This window comes from Heterocephalus glaber, unplaced genomic scaffold, assembly GCF_053883595.1.
Source record: "Heterocephalus glaber isolate CG9 unplaced genomic scaffold, H.glaber_assembly_v1.0 deba00001428, whole genome shotgun sequence".
Classification (NCBI taxonomy): domain Eukaryota; kingdom Metazoa; phylum Chordata; class Mammalia; order Rodentia; family Bathyergidae; genus Heterocephalus; species Heterocephalus glaber.
In genome coordinates this window covers 12,312,249-12,330,552 of record NW_028258293.1, presented here as the reverse complement: position 1 = coordinate 12,330,552, position 18,304 = coordinate 12,312,249, and the positions used below count along the sequence as shown (strand labels likewise).

At 39.3% G+C, this 18,304-nt stretch overlaps 1 protein-coding gene across 2 annotated transcripts in view; it reads left to right on the top strand.

Annotated features, from left to right (window-relative positions):
* Positions 1-294: 294 nt before the first annotated feature.
* LOC101715932 (L-lactate dehydrogenase C chain) overlaps positions 295-18,304 on the top strand; it is a 35,786-nt gene continuing 17,776 nt past the window's right edge. Inside the window, exons 1-6 of one of the 2 annotated variants that reach the window (XM_087211562.1) lie at positions 295-428; positions 3,242-3,359; positions 9,382-9,555; positions 12,569-12,742; positions 14,196-14,270; positions 14,729-14,846. In XM_087211562.1, the coding sequence (XP_087067688.1) occupies positions 3,302-3,359; positions 9,382-9,555; positions 12,569-12,742; positions 14,196-14,270; positions 14,729-14,846 (599 nt within the window). In that variant the 5' untranslated portion in view covers positions 295-428; positions 3,242-3,301. Of the gene's footprint in view, positions 429-2,396; positions 6,296-9,381; positions 9,556-12,568; positions 12,743-14,195; positions 14,271-14,728; positions 14,847-18,304 lie in introns of those variants that run through there. The other variant, XM_087211563.1, reaches the window with a different exon arrangement.

Here is an 18,304-nt window from a genome sequence, read left to right as displayed (position 1 = left end):
CCATTTCTACTGAGTTGCGCCAAGCGAAGTATTTTGAGCGCCTGGTGCTGGGTGAAAACTGGTTGGGGCAGGGAGAAATCACAAAGCCCGTGGCTGCTCCAGCCCCTCCTGCCGACGCGCAGGTCCTGGCTTTATTCCCGCAGTCTTTGGCCAGGAAATTCTTTCTTTGGCCTCCTACATTCTGCAAACTCAACAGGCAGTCCTTAGATCTCCAGTGAGGTCGGTGCATCCCAATTGTGGGGTGATCGATTTAGGGAGTTTGATTCCATTGAAACTGCATTATCCCTATCAGGTTCTCAACATGTCATCTCTCAAGGACCAGCTTATCGCAAATCTAGTTGCAGAAGATAAAAGCTCCCAGTGTAAGATCACCATAGCTGGAGTTGGTGCCGTAGGTATCGCTTGTGCTGTTTACTATCTTACTGAAGGTAAGCGATAAGCCCATCCTGTGGCTGGAAACCAAGGAAACACTTGGGCGTCTTCAAGATGTTGAGTTCAGGGTCGCAGGACTAACCCCCTGACAGCAAAAAATGTGTCCTGGTAATATAGGGGGAAGGGATGTAACTCCCAAATCTACTAGATAATTGAAACGCGAGTTCGTGTTCTCTAAAATCAATGAATTCTAGGAACAACAGGTTAAGAGTAGGAAAAATCTATTGGGAGAAAGAAAACTTCTGCCTAAGAGACAGAAGGGGGACCAGAAATTGGGTTGCCCGCTTACCCCACTTTTCAAAGATTTTTTTTTTTTTTTTTTTGGTACCGGGGATCGAACTTGGGCCCTTGCACTTGTGAGGCAGGCGGCGGAACCACTGAGCTAAATCCTCGGCCTTCAAAGATGTTTTATACAGCAAAACCACGTGGTGAGGCGGGTACAAAGTGGGACAAAACTATAAGACCCAATGGAAATTTACAAGGTGGGCATGAGGTGGTTCAAAACCATGACCAACCCATAAGGTTACAAGTACAGTCGCCCAAGTAATATTGATTGTAGCAAGCATACGAGGACTTTCAGTAAGAGTAGGGGTCAGGGATATTTCCTGGAGAGGCTGGGTTAAGACCTTGACCCCCCCACCCACGTGATTGATACCTATTTAGAATATCAATCACTGCTATTTATACCTAGGGGAACCACAAGGGTGTGTAGTTTTTCTCTTTTTACAATGCTGGCCTTCAGTGAATGTGTCTTTCTTTCTTTCTTTCTTTCTTTCTTTCTTTCTTTCTTTCTTTATTGGCGGTACAGGGGATTGAACTCAGGACCTTTCGCTTAGCACGCAGGTGCTGTGCCACTGAGTTATATCCCTGGCCCAGTGAATGTGTCTTGATTGTCTCCCATGTTGGCTCCTCCTGGGCTGGCCCTGTCTAACTGCCTACAAGATATCTAATTAAGTTACCTATCTGCAATACTCTCATTTCATTTTTTTTTGGTACCGGGGATCGAACTCGGGACCTTGAGCTTGTGATGCAGGCGCCAGAATCACTGAGCTAAATCCCCAGCCCTCTCATTTGATTTTGACAAAAGAAACATTTATTTGGAGCTGACTTGCTAAACCATTTATATTTACTCATAGGAGAGGTATTATTTTTGTTAATACAGCATGATTCAGTGCATTCCTTGAAGGGTAATGGGTGAAAGTCATATTTTTAAGTCAAGGATTTACACGTATTTTTTCCACCAGTGCCGAGGACTGAACTCAGAGCCTTAGCCCTAAGGTACATCCCTGGTCCCTTTATTTATTTATTTATTTATTTATTTATTTATTTATTTTCATTTTCATTTTGAAATGGTGTCTTGCTAAATTGCCCAACCTGGGCTTCAACTTTCCACTCTCCTGCCTTAGCCTTTCAATGTTCCGGGATTACAGGTGTGTACCACCATACTCAGCTGTACTTAATGTTTTTAAAAATATGTGCTCATTGTAAAACAAAAAGTACCAAACTTGATAAAAATAACAATGGGGCGCTGGGGATTTAGCTCAGTGGTTTTGCTGCTTGCAAGGACCCGAGTTCGATCCCCAGCACCAAAAAACAAAACAAAACAAAATAAAACAATGGAAGTCCTTTGCTTTTTCTATCTTGTTTTCTGAGCATCTTTCCCTGTGCTTATTGGCCATTTGTATTTCATCTTTGGAGAAATAGATATCTGAGGCCTTTGCCCAATAAAAAAAAATCAAGTTGTCTTTGTTGTTGTTGAGTTGCAGTAGTTCTTTTTTTTTTTTTTTGGTACTGGGGATCAAACTTGGGTCCTTGAGCTTTTGAGGCAGGCGGCAGAACCACTGAGCTAAATCCCCGGCCCTCTGATAAATTCTTAATATTCAGTATATATAAAGAACTACTGGGCTGGGGATTTAGCTCAGTGGTTCTGCCGCCTGCCTCAAAAGCTCAAGGACCCAGGTTCATTCCCTGGTAAACTTATCAGATACATGATTTGCAAATATTTTCACCTCGTGAGGTGTCTTTTCATTCTGTTGACTTTGTCCTCTGATACAGAAGAAATTAGTCTTGGTGTTAAAAATAATAAAATCCATTTAAAGAACTTTATAGGTTTTCATTGGTTTTAAACTGTTACCTGAACATGGGATAGAGGTTTTGTGTGTGTGTGTGGGTCAAACCAATTCTAAAAAAATTCTAACAAGCTGGGCATGGTAGGGGAATCCCTGTAATCCCAGCATTCAGGAGGTTGAGGCAGGAAGATTGCTATGAGTTTGAGGCCAGCCCGGGCTACATAGTGAGTTCAAGGCCAGCCTGTACCACATGGTGAGACCCTGTCTCAAACAATTTTAAAAAAATCTTAACAATTATATAAAATCAAAGCAATTAATAGTTGTTCCAACCTCCTATTGCTTACCTTGGCTTCTGGTCACTGGGTACATTCAGCAACTATTTTTAAGTGTTTTTTTGTTTTGGTACTGGGGATCGAACTCAGGACCTTGCACTTGTGAGTATCATTCTTTTTTGTTGTTGTTGTTTTTTGGTACCAGGGATTGAACTCAGGACCTTGCGATTGCCAGGCAGGCGGTGGAAGTGAGTATCATTCTTCACAATTAAAAATATGAGACTTCGGGCCGGGGATTTAGCTCAGTGGTTCCACTGCCTGCCTCGAAAGCACAAGGTCCTGAGTTCAATCCCTGGTACCAAAAAAAAAAGAGAGAGACTTCTTTTAGTATAAAATAGTCATATGAAAATGTTCGTTCTCCTAAAACTAAAATAGGAACATTTTACTCAGAACTTTCATGTATTTTAGGATTTGGTGGATGAACTTGCCCTTGTTGATGTCGCAGAGGACAAATTGAAGGGAGAAACAATGGATCTTCAGCATGGCAGTCTTTTCTTTAGTACTTCAAAGATTATCTCTGGAAAAGGTTAATTTTAGTTTTCTAAAGTTATTTTCAGGACTTTAAGTAATGAATTTTACCAAACTCATGTCAATAAATATAAAATTAAAAAGATCACTGTGTCATTAGGACATACAATTAAAAAAATTTTTTTTTCTATATTGGGGATTGAATCCCAGGCCTTTGCACTGAGCTATACCCCAGCTCTTTTTTTTTTTTAATTTTAAGATGGGGTCTTGCTAAGTCACTAAGTTGCCTGAGGTGGGCTTGAACTTGCAATCCTCCTACCTTAGTATGTGCTACCATACCTGGCTTAGAAGTTGTGTTTTGTTTTGTTTCGTTTTGTTTTGTTTTTGGTACCGGGGATCGAATTCAGGACCTTGGCGCTTTCGAGGCAGGTGCCAGAACCACTGAGCTAAATCCCCGGCCCTGTTTTGTTTTGTTTTATTTGAAGAAACATTTCATTATAATTGGAGGAAATTTGGAAAATACAGAAAACTGTAAAAGAATTTTTTTGACTCTCTTCTGTTAACGATTGTTTATTTCTTTCCCTTTTCTAGGCATTTTTTACTTAACCAACATTATATAAATAGTTTTGAAACTTGTCATTTTGATATTTATCTATATTCTTTCACCTGATTTTCTCTTCTTCTTTTTTCTTTTTTGTGGTACAGGGGATTGATCCCAGGTCCTCATGCATGCTGGGCAAGTGCTCTACCACTGAACTACATGCTTAGCCCTTTTTAAAAATTTTATTTTGTGATGGGGTTTTGGTAAGTTGCCCAGGAAGGCTTTCCTCTTATGATCCTCCTGCCACACACCCCCGAGTGGCTGAGATTACAGACAAGCATCACCATTCCCAGCATACCTTTTTCTTTCTGTTTATAGAGGACCAAGTTTTATGTGTATATATATATTTTGTTGTTGTTGTTTTGTTTTGTTTTTGTTTTTTTGGTACCGGGGATCGAACTCGGGCTCTTGTGCTTGAGCAGCAGGGGTGAAACCACTGAGCTAAATCCCTGGCCCCGAGGACCAAGTTTTAAACCATAGCATAAGGCCATAGTACATAGGAGTGAAAAACTGGGTCCTGTTAGCATTACTGTCATGTTTTGTTTTTGTTTTTTGTTTTTAGACAGGATCTCACTATATAGCCCAGACTGGCCTTGAACTAGAGGTAATTCTCCTGCCTTAGCCTCTGTAGAGTACTGGGATTATAGGCATGTGCCACCACTATTGTTTTGTTTTGTTTTTTGGTACTGGGGATTGAACTTGGGACCTTGCGCTTTCGAGGCAGGCGGCGGAACTACTGAGCTAGTCCCTGGCCTGCCACCACTATTGTATTAACCAACTAAGAAGACTCAAAGAATTGGGGAAAATAATTATTTTATCATACCCTAAAGTGTATAGTGCACTGTTTGGTAATATAAATTAACAGATTATAGTGTACTAGAAAGCCACTTGTCTAATATGATTGGGACTGAAGGTATTTAACTTAAAATTGTTAGACATACTATAACCATGTACTTAGTTCATTTCCAACTTTCTGATTTTAGAGCAAGGCCGTTGAGTATGGTGCAGCTGATTGGAAGATTTTTTGTTTTGTTTCTGAGACATGGTCTTGCTATGGGGCGAATTCTGGCCTTGAACTCATGATCCCCCTACCCCAGCCTCCTGAGTACTAAGATTACAGGCATCAGCTGATTGGAATTTTGCAGTTTCTTCTTTAAAGCACACTAATAATGATTATTTTAATTTATTCTAAAGTACTACAAGAAATTTAAAGACACTCAAGCAGTTATCTGATCATAAACTCAAATTTTTATGATTTTCTTTTATTTGAATTTCTCTCTTACACCTAAAAGGAAAATTTTTTAAAAACTTGTTTTGAATATATCTTTCCCAAGCATTCAATATAATTTTTATTTTTTTAATTAAAAAAAATTTTTTTTTGGTACCTGGGATTGAACTTGGGACCTTGCACTTGCGAGGCAGGCAGTGGCAACCCTGAGCTAAGTCCCCAGCCCCTATGATTTTTGTAGAAATATTTACTCATAATTTATTTTATTATAAAATATTTGACATAGGAAAAAGATTAAGAAAATATAACAAGTGTAGAAGGGTATAGCTTAGTTCTAGAATCTTTGCCTAGCATGTACAGAGCCTTGAGTTTGAACCCCAACATGTCAAAACTAAAAAAAAAACACAGAGAAAGAGAAGAATATAAGGAACATCAGTGTCTCCACTAGCCACAAAAAGAAATAAGCATTAACAGTTCACTTAACACATTGTCTGTTCATATCCCCCGCCTCTCAATCCTCAATCCTGATTGTCATATTTATCTTCAGTATTCATTTCTTTCACACTCATATGTAGTGATTTAATTCTATGATTAATAATAAAGATAACTAGCATAAATATATTTGAGTACAAACATGAATGATTCTTTGATATGCAGCAACTGATGAGCAGAAGCCCAGGCATACTAGGTAGTAGTCAGCTAGTTGAGAGCACTCCATGTGCTTTGGTATCTGTGTTTTTAACCTGTTGACTTGGTTGAATGGAGTCAAAGGTACTACTATTGTCCTAGAATATTTTTTAAAACCATTAACCTTTCAATTTCCAATAATATGGCATAATAAATACTTGGACTAATCAATCCTCTTGCTGTAAATGACAGGACTTCTGCAGGAAATGTGAAAAGAAAAAAATGTCAATCTTTAAAGAAATGACAGGCCACTAACGAAGTGTGAAGCATTTTCAGAACAAGTACAGTGAATGCCAGGTGTGGTGCATGCCTGTAATCCCAGCCCTAGGGAGACTGAGGCAGGAGGATCACCACAAGTTCCAGGGCAGCTCAGACTACACAGTGAGTTCAAGGCCAGCCTGGACTACACAGTGAGAACCTGTCTTCAAAAACCAAAACCAAAACAAACAACAACAATTAAAAAAAAAAGTACAATGAGGTAAGAAAACCAGAGTTAAGCAGAGCACTTAGCTCATTTTCACCCTAATGGCATTAGCCAAACCTACTATCAGTTTTGGTTTTCACTGTCTCATGGAATAGGAGGCCAGAGACAGAACCTAATTGGGAAGTTGTATAGGAGTTCACTGGATCCCAATGAACTATGCTAGGAGTCAGTAAAAGAAGGTGTTTTTTTTTGGTACTGGGGATCAAACTCAACACCTTGCACTTGTAAGGCCGGCACAGTACCACTGAGCTAAATCCCCACCCCACCCCCATTTTTTTTGAGACAGAGTCTCTCTGTGTAGTTCAGGCTGGCCTTGAACTCACTATGTAGCCCAGCCTAGACTCAAACTCGTGGTGATCCTCTTGCCTCAGCCTCCCTAGCACTGGGATTACAGGCATGTGCCACCACACCCAGCCAGTAAATTTTATGTAAAGAACCAGATGGTAAATAATTTAAGCTTTGCTGGCAACTTTGTCCTTGTCTCAGTTATTCAGCTTTGCTGTTGTAGTACAATAACAGCCATAGACAATAAGCAAAAATGTATTGTCAAAACAAGGTGGAGGCTGCCGTTTACCAACCCCAGACAAAAGGATGACCTAGCTGAGCATGGTGGCACACACCTGTGATCCCAGCACTTGGCTGCCTGAGGCTGTGAGTTCGAGGCCAGCCTGGGCTACACGGTAAGTTTAAGACCAGCCTGGACTAAACAGGGAGACCCTGTCCCAAAATACACACACAACCCCCCCCCCCCCATCAAACACAAAACCTAGAAACAAAAAGGTTGACCTAGAAAGAATTCTCCTCTCCTGGCCCTTGGGAGCCAGGCAAGTAAAAATGAGTTTCTCAGATACTTTAGTGGAAGAAATGGCTAGTAAGAATTTGGAGCAGTAAGCTAGCTTTTATTTCTCTGAAGGAAACTCACTTTATTCCAGGCTTCAGAGAACTTTCTTTTTTATTTGTCTCTTTATTTTGTGTGTTTTTGAGACAGAGTCTCACTATGTAGTTCAGGCTGGCCTTGAACTTGCAGTGATCCTCCTGCCTCAGCCTCCTGAATTCTGGGATAACAGGTTCAAAGAACTTTCATAAATAAAATTCTGAGGAAAATGAGCATTTCATCGTAAAATAATCTACAAAAAAATTCATGAACAAGAATGAGCAGAGATGATGAGCCACCATAGAATTCAAAATTATCAAAACCAAATTATAGAATAAATAGAATTATTCTGTTTTTTAAGGATTGTTCTATTTAAAGAAAGGAAAAACTCACAAACAGCATGGAACAAGAAACTATGAAAAACAGATTTTTTTTTTTTCTGATGGTACTGGAGATTGAACTCAGGACCTTCACACTGAGGTACATCCCTAGGGTAGTTTTTATTTATTTGGAGACAGGATCTCACTAAATTGCCCAGGCTGGGCTCAAAATTGTGATCCTCCTGCTTCAGCCCCTCAGAGTGCTGGGATTACAGATGTGGGGAAAGAATTTCTTAAACACAAAGATGGAAAAATCACAAACAATAAAGAGCATAAGATAAAGAGTTTGAGGGCTGGAAATATAGCTCAGTAGGCGCTGCGCCTGCCTTGCAAGCGCAAGGTCCTGAGTTCCACCTCCAGTATGGGACACACACACACACACACACACACACACACGACTGTGTTCACAAAAAGACACTAGCTGGGTGTGGTGGCACACACCTGCAATCCCTGAGAGGCTGAGACAGGAAGATCACAAGCTCCCGACAAACCTGAAAAAGAGAGCAGGATGGGTGGGGCTAGGGATGTAGTGTAGTAGTAGAGCGGTTGTCTAGCATGCATGAGGCCTTGGATTCAGTTTCCAATACTGGAAAAAAGAACAACCCACACCTCCTCCCATAACAATACGACAAGACACTAAAAGAGTGAAGAGAGTGTAAAGTGAGAAAAATATTTGTGACGTAACTGATAAAGGAATAGTGTTCTGAATAAAAATACTTTAATAATGAATAAGATAAATATACATAGCCCAATAGAAAAATGGTAAAGATTTGAATATTTCACAAAAGAAGAAATTGAAATGGCCTATAAATATAGGAAAGGACAATAACTATGGAAAGGGAGATGAGTATATCAATGTACAGTTACACACTGGCGAAAGTGTAATAACACTAAGTGTGAGGAGGTGGACTGATAGGTATTCTCATGCATGGCATGTGGGAGTGCATTAAGGAAAACAAGAGCAACAAAAATCTTTTTTGAGGTAGGGTCTTGCTGTGTGGTCCAGGCTGGTCTTGAACTCACAGTGATCCTCCTGCCTCAGCCTCCGTAGTGCTGGGATTACAGATGTGCACCACCACACTAGGCCTCAATAGTTTATTTTCTTTTGTGGATTAAGAACTTGTTTATGACATCAAGTATTGTCCCTTATAGTAATTAGAAGTTAAGGCTGAGAAGGAGGATATCAAGTTTGAGGCTGGGCTTGCCTACATAGTGAGCTTGAGGATACCTTAAGCTACATAGCAAGACCCTGTTTCAAAAAGGAAAGTTAAGTATATCTATATATACTTAACTATATATATATATATATATATATATATGTATAGTTAAGTATATCTATATATGTATATACAGATATGTAATCCAAGCGCTTGCTAAGCTGAGATGGGGGATGGAGAGTTCAAGGTCAGCCTGGGCTACTCAGCAAGTTCAAGTTCTTATATCTATATCTATACCTTGCTCTTAGAATCCTAAAACAGATACATACATTGTTAGAGTTCTGAACTTTATTACACTGTTTCTAAAAGATTAGAGGACTTTCATTGCTTAGGCTTTTATAATGAATGTGAATGTGGGCTAAATGGGATAGAAGATTGTGTTATAAAACATTTGAAGGTGGCTGTGTGAAAATTGGCAAGCAGTAGTGACAAGACTTCTTCAGTTTATACAAGATAATAGTACTATATGAAGTGTCTGTCAGTCTGCAAATGCCAGACATAAAGGTAGATTAGCACTCTGATACCAATCAGATACGACAAATTTTTAAAGAGTTAAGACACAATGACTGTAGCAACCTTGATCCAAACACTGTCTAGTTTCCTTTTTAGATTACAAGATATCTGCAAATTCCAAATTAGTTATGGTCACAGCAGGTGCAAGGCAGCAGGAGGGAGAAAGTCGCCTTGCCCTGGTCCAACATAATGTGAATATCATGAAATCCATCATCCCTCCCATAGCCCATCGTAGTCCTGACTGCACAATGCTTATTGTTTCAAATCCAGGTGAGTCTTTTTCTCCTCCCTTTTATCACATAAGGATAATTTCTCCATATCTCTCCTCCTCTTGTTAAACTTCATTGAGGTAACATTTTATGTATAATAAAGTGTACTAATTCAAAGAAACAGTGGAAACACTATTGATAAATATAATCACTTTACCACCACCATAATCAAGGTACAGAACATTCCACTTACCTCTGAGAGTTTCCTTTGGTTCCTTTCCGGTTCATCTCTCATTCCAACTCTGGCCTCATTTTCTGGACCTTCATATAAGAGGAATCACAGTGAAAAAATCTTTTCTATCTGGCTCTCTTCACCCAACACAATTATTTTGGAAATAATTCATGTTGTTGGGTACTATATTGGTGACGAGTTCCTTTTTATTTTTAGGTTTTTTTGTGGGTTTTTTTGAGACATGGTCTCACTATATGTTCAGGCTGTCGTTGAATTCACTATACATAAATGTTGCAGCAATCCTCCTGCCTCAGCCTCCTCAGTGCTGGGATTACAGGCATGTGCCACCACGCCCAACTTATTTCTTTCTTTCTTTCTTTTTTTTTTTTTTTGGTATTGAGGATAGAACTCAGGACCTTGAGCTTGCAAGGCAGGCGGTCTTCCCCCTCTTCCTCCTCTTTTTCTTTTCCTTCTCCTCCTACCCCCCATCTTTTTGAGACTGGATCTTGCTGTGTAGTCCAGTCTGGCCTACATTCACTATCGTCCTATTTCAGCCTCCTGAGTGCTGCATCATCACACCTGGCTTGAAGAATATTCTTGTATTTATATATTTTAAGTACTCTGTTCACGTGTTGGTAGATATTTGAGCTATTTCCAGTTTGAGGGTATTATGCACTGATATGACTGTTTATATATGAATCTTTACATAATTGTATGACTTCATTGCTTTTGCGTAAAAACCTAGGATGGCTTATATGGTAAGTGTGTGTTTAAACTCTATTAGAAACCAGCAGTGACTTTTTCAAAGTTGTTGTATCTTTTTATTTATTTATTTATTTTTTGGTACCAGGGATCAAACTCAGGACCTTGCAATTGTGAGGCAGGGGCCGGAACCACTGAGCTAAATCCCCTGCCCTGTTGAGAGTTCTGGTTGCATCACATCCTTGCCAGCATTTGGCATTATCAGTTCTTCGAGTTTTAGCCTCAGCTCCTCCTCCTCCTTTCTCCTCCCCCATGTACTCCTCCTCCTCCTCCTGGGATAGAACTCAGGGTCTTGTGCATGCTGAGCAAGCTCTCTAACATGGAGCCACCCCACAGCCCCTCTATTTTTTTTTTTTTTTTTTTTTTGGTATCAAGGGATCGAACTCAGGATCTTGCACTTGCAAGGCAGGCACAGTGCCACTGAGCTAGATCCCTGGCCCAGCTCCTCCATTTTTGAAGGATAGTTTTGCCAGATAATGTGTACTGGTTCTCTTGCTAGTGTCCAAGAAATCCCCTAAGCTCTTTCATTTTTAAAAATCAAAGTGAAGCCGGGGATTTAGCTCAGTGGTTCCGGTGCCTGCCTCGCAAGCCCAAGGTCCCGAGTTCGATCTCTGGTACCAAAAAAAAAAACCCCAAAAACCTCAAAGTGAAATTCATGTAACATACAGTTAATTCAAGTGTACAATTCAGTGGTACATAGGATGTTCATAGTGTTGTACAACTATAGCTCTTTTTTGTTTTGTTTCTCAGACTGGAAATTTTCAGTTGACTCATATATTTTTTGGGGGGGGGCTGGGGATTGAACTCAGGACCTTGCACTTGTGAGGCTAGTGTGGCACCACTGAGCTAAATCCCCAGCCCCTGGTTTACTCATCTTTTTTTTTGGTACAGGGGATTGATGTTACTCATCTTTTAAGTGAGCGATTCTTTTGACTCATGGACTTCTTAATCTGCTGTTGAGCCATTCTAGTGAATTTTCATTTGTTCCTCTTTCTTTTTATAATTCCTATTTATTGATATCCTATATTTGGTGAGACATTCTTGTATTATTGCCTTTAGATTGTTAAACATGCATTCCTTTAGCTCTTTAAACATAGTTTAAATAATTGACTTAAAGTATTTGTCTAGTAAATCTCTGTCTGGACTTACTCAGGGACAGTTTGTACTGAATGCCCTCTCCCTATTTATGCATCATACTTTCTTTTTTTTGTTTGGTTTTTGTATTTGGTACCAGGGATCGAACTCAGGTCCTTGTGCTTTTGCAGCAGGTGGTGGAACCGCTGAGCTAAATCCCCGACCCTGCATCATACTTTATTTCTTCATGGGGCTCATAATTTTCTGTTGAAAACTAGACATTCTGAAAATTATATGAAAGCTCAGTAAATCAAATTCTCCCTCTACCCAAGGTTTGCTTGTTTGTTTCATGGCTTTTATGAAGTAATTCTGTAGAGTCTTTGTTTTTTGTTGCATACAACAGAAGTTTTTCTCCTGGAAGATGTGTACTGGTCAGCTAATGTTCAGACAGAACTTTCCTTCAATGCCTGGTACCAAAGCCTAGTTCCCCATTATTGGTGGAGAGCTGCGTGTATGCTGCCAGGGCGTGTCTTCAACACTCACTAGGTAGTTTACAGCTGTGTCTTAGCCATCGCTTCCTGCTTCGTGAGCACCTCAGGACCAGACAGAACTAAGCCTAGGGCTGTGTCCTATTTTTCTTGAGCAGTACACACCTGCACATAGCCCTGGGCATGCCCATGGCATTATTCTAGGTAACAGATGCTGATGGCTTAGATAAGGATGTGTTAATGGAGTCTAGGAGATTAATTAAGGAGGTAAACTTGATTATTAGATATACAGATGGGCACATGTTGTATCTCAAAAGATTTTTTTCCTTTAAAACTCTGGTAATGAATAATTTAGCATTTTAATAAATATATAACGGATTATCTGTATTTCTTGGTTGATTTGCTGTACTTTGGAGTAAGCCTGTATTTGACTCCAAAACATTTCATCTACCTATTAGAAAAGCAAATTATAAAAAGAAGTTGCATGAATTTTTTTCTAACATGACTTTTTTTCCCAGTGGATATTTTGACATATGTGGTCTGGAAGATAAGCGGCTTACCTGCCACTCCTGTAATTGGGAGTGGTTGTAATCTAGACTCTGCCCGTTTCCGTTACCTAATTGGAGAGAAGTTGGGTGTCCATCCTGCAAGCTGCCATGGTTGGATTATTGGAGAACATGGTGATTCTAGTGGTAAGTATAAACCTACTATTAGTGGATAACTACCTCTTTTTTTTTTTTGATACAGGGGATCAAACTCAGGACCTTGTGCTTGTGAGGCAGGCAGGGGCACCACTGAGCTAAATCCCCAGCTCTACTACCTATTTTTATTAATACTTATTTTCTTTAGAATATATTTTCTGAGATTAATATATATTTATATGGTTTATTTTATTGCCATTTCCCTGGCATATCTTTTTTTCTTCCTTTGTTTTAAAATAATTTTAACTGACACATAATTATGCATATTTAAGAGGTACAGTGTGATGAGCCACCCCACAGCTGTGTACATTCTGTAATGATCAAATCAGGATAACTAGCATTACCTGCCTCAGATTCCCAGCATGCTAGGATTACTGGTGTACACTACCACATTCAGCCTATTGTATTTTCTTTATCCATTCATTTGTTGTTGGATATTTAGGTTGATGTGAAATCTTGGCTATTGTGCATAGGTATGCCAATATCTCTTCAATATACCATTTTCATTTCCTTTGGTTATTATATGCACAGTAGTAGGATTGCTGGATTGTATGTTAATTCTAATTACAGATTTTTAAAAAAATAATTTTAGTTTTGGGGGCATTTCCATACTGTTTTCTATATGATGGTACTAATTTACATTTTTACCATTAGGGCATAAGAGTTCCCCTTTCTCTATAGCCTTAGCAGTATTTAGGGCTTTTTTTTTTGTCTTTTTTTTTTTTTTTTGGTACTGGGGATCAAACTCAGGACCTTATGCTTCTGAGGCAGGCATGGTGCTGCTGAGCCAAATCCTTGGCCCTTTTTTGTCTTTTTTGTCGGTACCAGGGATTGAACTCAGGACCTTGTGCTTGCCAGGCAGGTGTGATGCCACTGAGCCAAATTCCTGGCTCTTTTTTGTCTTTTTTTGGTACCAGGGATTGAACTCGGGACCTTGCACTTGTGAGGTAAGTGGCAGAACCACTGAGCTAAATCCCCGGCCCTTGTCTTTTTGATAATAGCCATTCATTCTGACTCATGAGAGATCATTCCTCATTGTGGTTATGATTTGTATTTCTCTGATCAGCGATATTGAGCATGTTTTCATATACCTGTTGGTCATTTACATATCTTCTTTTCAGAAATATTTGTTCAAATATTTTGCCCTTTTTTTTTGTATTTTGAGACAGGGCCTCACTATGTAGTCCAGGCTGGCCTTGAACTCACAATGTAGCCCAGGCTGGCCTCAAACTCAAGATGATCCTTCTCCCTCAGACTCCTGAGTGCAGGGATTACAGGTGTGCACCATCATGCCTGGCTAGGATCTAGAAAAACAAAACAAATCAATCTGAATGTTTCACTTCTCTAGAGAGAGCACTTTGTACTTTACAGTATTGGCTTTTTTCTTTCTTTCTCTCTTTTTTTTTTTTTGGTTGGCCTTGAACTCACTGTGTAACCCAGGCAGACCTTGAACTCATGGGAATCCTCCTGTCTCAGCCTCCTGAATGCTGGAATTATTGCTGTGTGCAACCACACCCAGGTAGTATTGTGACTTTCTTGAGCTTTTTAAAGATATTATCAGTATATCATAGAATTCACTCATTTAAAGTGCACAATTCATTGATTGTATTTGCAGAGTTGTATAACTATCACCACAACATGTTTGCTAGTTTCACTGCATGACACTGAACTCAAACTTTTTTTTTTTTTTTTTGGTACTGTAGATCGAACTTGGGACCTTGGGCTTGCGAAGCAGGCAGCAAAACCATTGAGCTAAATCCCCGGTCTGACACTGAACTAAAATAGCTGATGCAGTATTAGCAAGAAGAGCTTATTCTGATATATATATACCACATTATATATAAATATGTACAATAATATAAATGTATATTATAGTATATTAAAATAATAATATATAAAACAATGTGTATAACATAAATATATAAAATAAGAATAATATATTATATATACATTAAATATGTATGTATACTTTTTTAGTGGCTTTATGGAGTGGGGTGAATGTTGCTGGTGTTCCTCTAAAATCTCTGAACCCTGAATTAGGAACTGACTCAGACAAAGAACAGTGGAAAAGTGTCCATAAACAAGTTGTTGAAAGGTAATAAATAGTACTCTTTCAGTTCTTAATGCCTTAACCATCAGTACCAGGAATAAATTTTGGGATGAAGATATCACTCACGGTAGAATGGTTGCCTTGCATGTGTAGTGAGGTCCTGGATTCTAACCTAGTACTACCAAAAACAAAATCACAAAAACTGATATCTTATCTTTGCTCCTTGGGAGATAAATAACTCTGGGCTTCTGATAGTCTCAAATTCAGACATAGTATTCATAGCATCACTTTGTGGGCATTTTTCAAAAAAGAAAAAGTACTCATCATTTTATAAGTACAGGAGCTCACATGTATTTGAGAAATAATAAAACATGATGATTCAGAGCATGGCCTTCAGAGCCAGGTTACTCAGGTTTGAAACCTGCCTTTGTTATTTATCAGTGGTGTAATACTGGAAAGTTACTTAAGACATCACACACTCAGTTTATTAACCTTTAAAATGGAAGTGATTATAGGAGCTACTTAGAGGGTGACCAGAAAGGGTAAATAAGTTAGCACATATGAGAAAAACAGTGCCGGGAACTTACTGACTGCTCAGCATATGACTTGGATGCAGATGATCAGAAAGTAACGAAGTGTTCTCATAAGTGAAGTGTCTCACTGTACACATGAGCCTGAATAGCACATGACTGTCCTTAATACTACACTGAGTTACATATTAGTAAAAGTTACGGAACTTAAAACTCATTTTGGATATTCACAATTTGGAATATTAAGTATAAAAATCACTTCTAAGCGCAAGGACCCGAGTTCGATTGCCGGTACCAAAAAAAAAAATCACAAGACTACTTTTTGTATATGTGTGATAATAACCCTGTAAAAATGTGTAAGAATTGGGGCATGGTCTTAAAAAGTCACATAATATAACAAAAAAGTGATTATGGTAAGTCTGTATTTTCTAAATGACTTTCTAGTTTAAAAAATGAATTTTGGGCCAGGGATTTAGCTCAGTGGTTCCACCGCTTGCCTTGCAAATGCAAGGTCCTGAGTTCGATCTCTGGTACCAAAAAAAAAAGTTGATTTTTTTCTTTTTGGATTTTTTTTTTTTTTGGTACCAGGGATCGAACTCAGGTCTTTGCACTTGCGAGGCAAGCGGCAGAACCACTAAGCCAAATCCCTGGCCTCTTTTGGATTTTTTGAGACAAGATCTAGCTATGTAGTCCAGGCTGACTTTGAACTCTGTATGTATTCTAGACTGGGCTCAGGCTTGGAATCCTCCTGCCTCAGCCTCTGAGTATTGATATTACAGGCATGTAATACCTTTATTTTCTAATTATGAAACTAATGTGGACATCTGACTGCCTGTAGAGTTTCAGATTGGAAGATGAAAATATAGAGGACGGTGGTATAATGTTTGCACAACAACAATGTGAATATACTTAACGCTGTAGAAGTGTACACTCGGTGGTTAAAATGGTAACTGTATGGAGGCCGTGTTAGTTCCTTTTTCATTTGAAAGACTGTTGCTATGAGGGACCAATGATTAAGATGACATTTCCCAGTAAAGTACTATAAGGCTTAAATACTGTATTAGGTTTCCATTGCTATGACAAAATGCCTAAGAGAAAATAACTTAAAGGAGGAAAGGTTTATTCTGGCTCCTATTTTCAGTCCATGGTTGTTTGGCCTGATTGCTCTTAAGCTTGTGGTGAGTGAGGACACTATGGTGGCTGGGCGTGTGTAGTAGAGAAAAGTTGTCATCTTTTGGTGGTCAGGAGGGTGTATGAGGGGAAAAGGGGGAAAGGAGAGGAGAGGGGGAGAGGGAGAGAGGGAAAGAGAGAGAGAAGGCAGGGGGAAGGGAGGAGAAAAGAAGAAAGAAGAGGGGAGAGAGAAACCCGGGACAAGATAGTCTAGGGTGCATGTCCAGTGACCTGCTTCCTCAACTCGGCCTCACCTCCCCGAGTTTGCATGATTCCTAATAGAGCCATCAGCTGAGAACAGGGCTCTCAACACATGTGCACTTGGGAGGACATCCCAGGGCTTGTGTTTTACTTTTTGTTGTACTGGGAATGGTACCTAGGGCCAAGTGAATGCTAGGCAAGTGCTTTTGTCTCTGAGTTACATCTCCATCCCTGAGGGAAGTGTAAGTTACACTGTAACAAATAGCAAGTAGTCCAACGTGGTGCAGATCAAAAATCATTCCCATGAGTCTTTTCAACTCGGCAATATCCAAAATTAAATTATTTGCTCCTATTTAGAAGATCCATACTTACGAAGACCCTCAGAGTACTTCTATTGTTTATCTAAAAATTATTTACAGTTTTTACACTGTTAGCCTCTGACTTGCCAGTGCCTAATCCACAGTTGCAGGGGAGTGACATTATGATTTAATAGAATGGCTTTTTAGTCCTAACAGGGTATTCAATTTACAATATAGATCAATTTGAGTACCACTCTGCCATAAAGAAGGATAAACTTGAGTTATTTGTAGTAAAATGGATGCACCTTGAGACCATATGTTAAGTGAAATAAACACACAAGCTTAAATATCACACGGTTTCTCTTATATAAGAACACCAAAATATATATAAAGGGAAAATAAAAGATGATAATCAGAAGCAGTGAGATAGGTCTTTCTCAAATGGGAAGGGGATCCAGAGGAGAAGGAGAGAAGGAGGGGGAAGGGGATGAAAAAAAGAATTAAGATGTGCTGTGTACATTACCAACTCCCCACAAGGAATGTATATATTATGTACTGCAAATGTGTACTAATAGAAAGATAAAAACTAAAAAGATTCTTTATTAAAATTATGTAGCTCCATTTTGTGGGGGTACTGGGGATCGAACTCAGGACCTTGTGCATGCCAGACAGGCATGTGGCACTGAGCTAACTCCCCAGCCTGTGTAGCTACGTGTTTTAGTTGGGTGGGCGGCACACACCTGTAATCCTAGTAGAGTGGGAGGCAGAAGTAGGAGGATCACAAATTTGATTATAGTCTGGGGAATTTAGTAACTTAGTGAGACCCTGTCTAAAAACACACAAAACAACTGTTCTACTCGTTTCCTTTACCCTTGCTTTGTATCAGCAGTTTTTTATATGAATTTTAAATTTCACATTTCTTCAGATTTTGATAAACATGTATTTATTATACATATTAATGGGAGTCAGTGTGATATTTCAATACATGCATGCAGCATGCACTGATCAAATCCAACCTCCCTGTATTCTCCCTTCCTCCCCCACCTCACACTTTCCAACCTCCAGTAATCACTATTCGCTATTCTACATTCAAGTGAACTTTTTTTTTGTTTTGTTTTCTGGAACCAGGGGTCGAACTCAGGACATTGTGCTTGTCAGGCAGGTGTGGCGCTACTGAGCTACATCCCCAGCCCCTATTTTTATTTGTTTGGTTTTTGGTACCAGGGATCGAACTCAGAATCTTGTGCTTGTGAAGCAGGCACGGTGCCACTGAGCTAAATTCCTGGCTCTCAAATGAACTTTT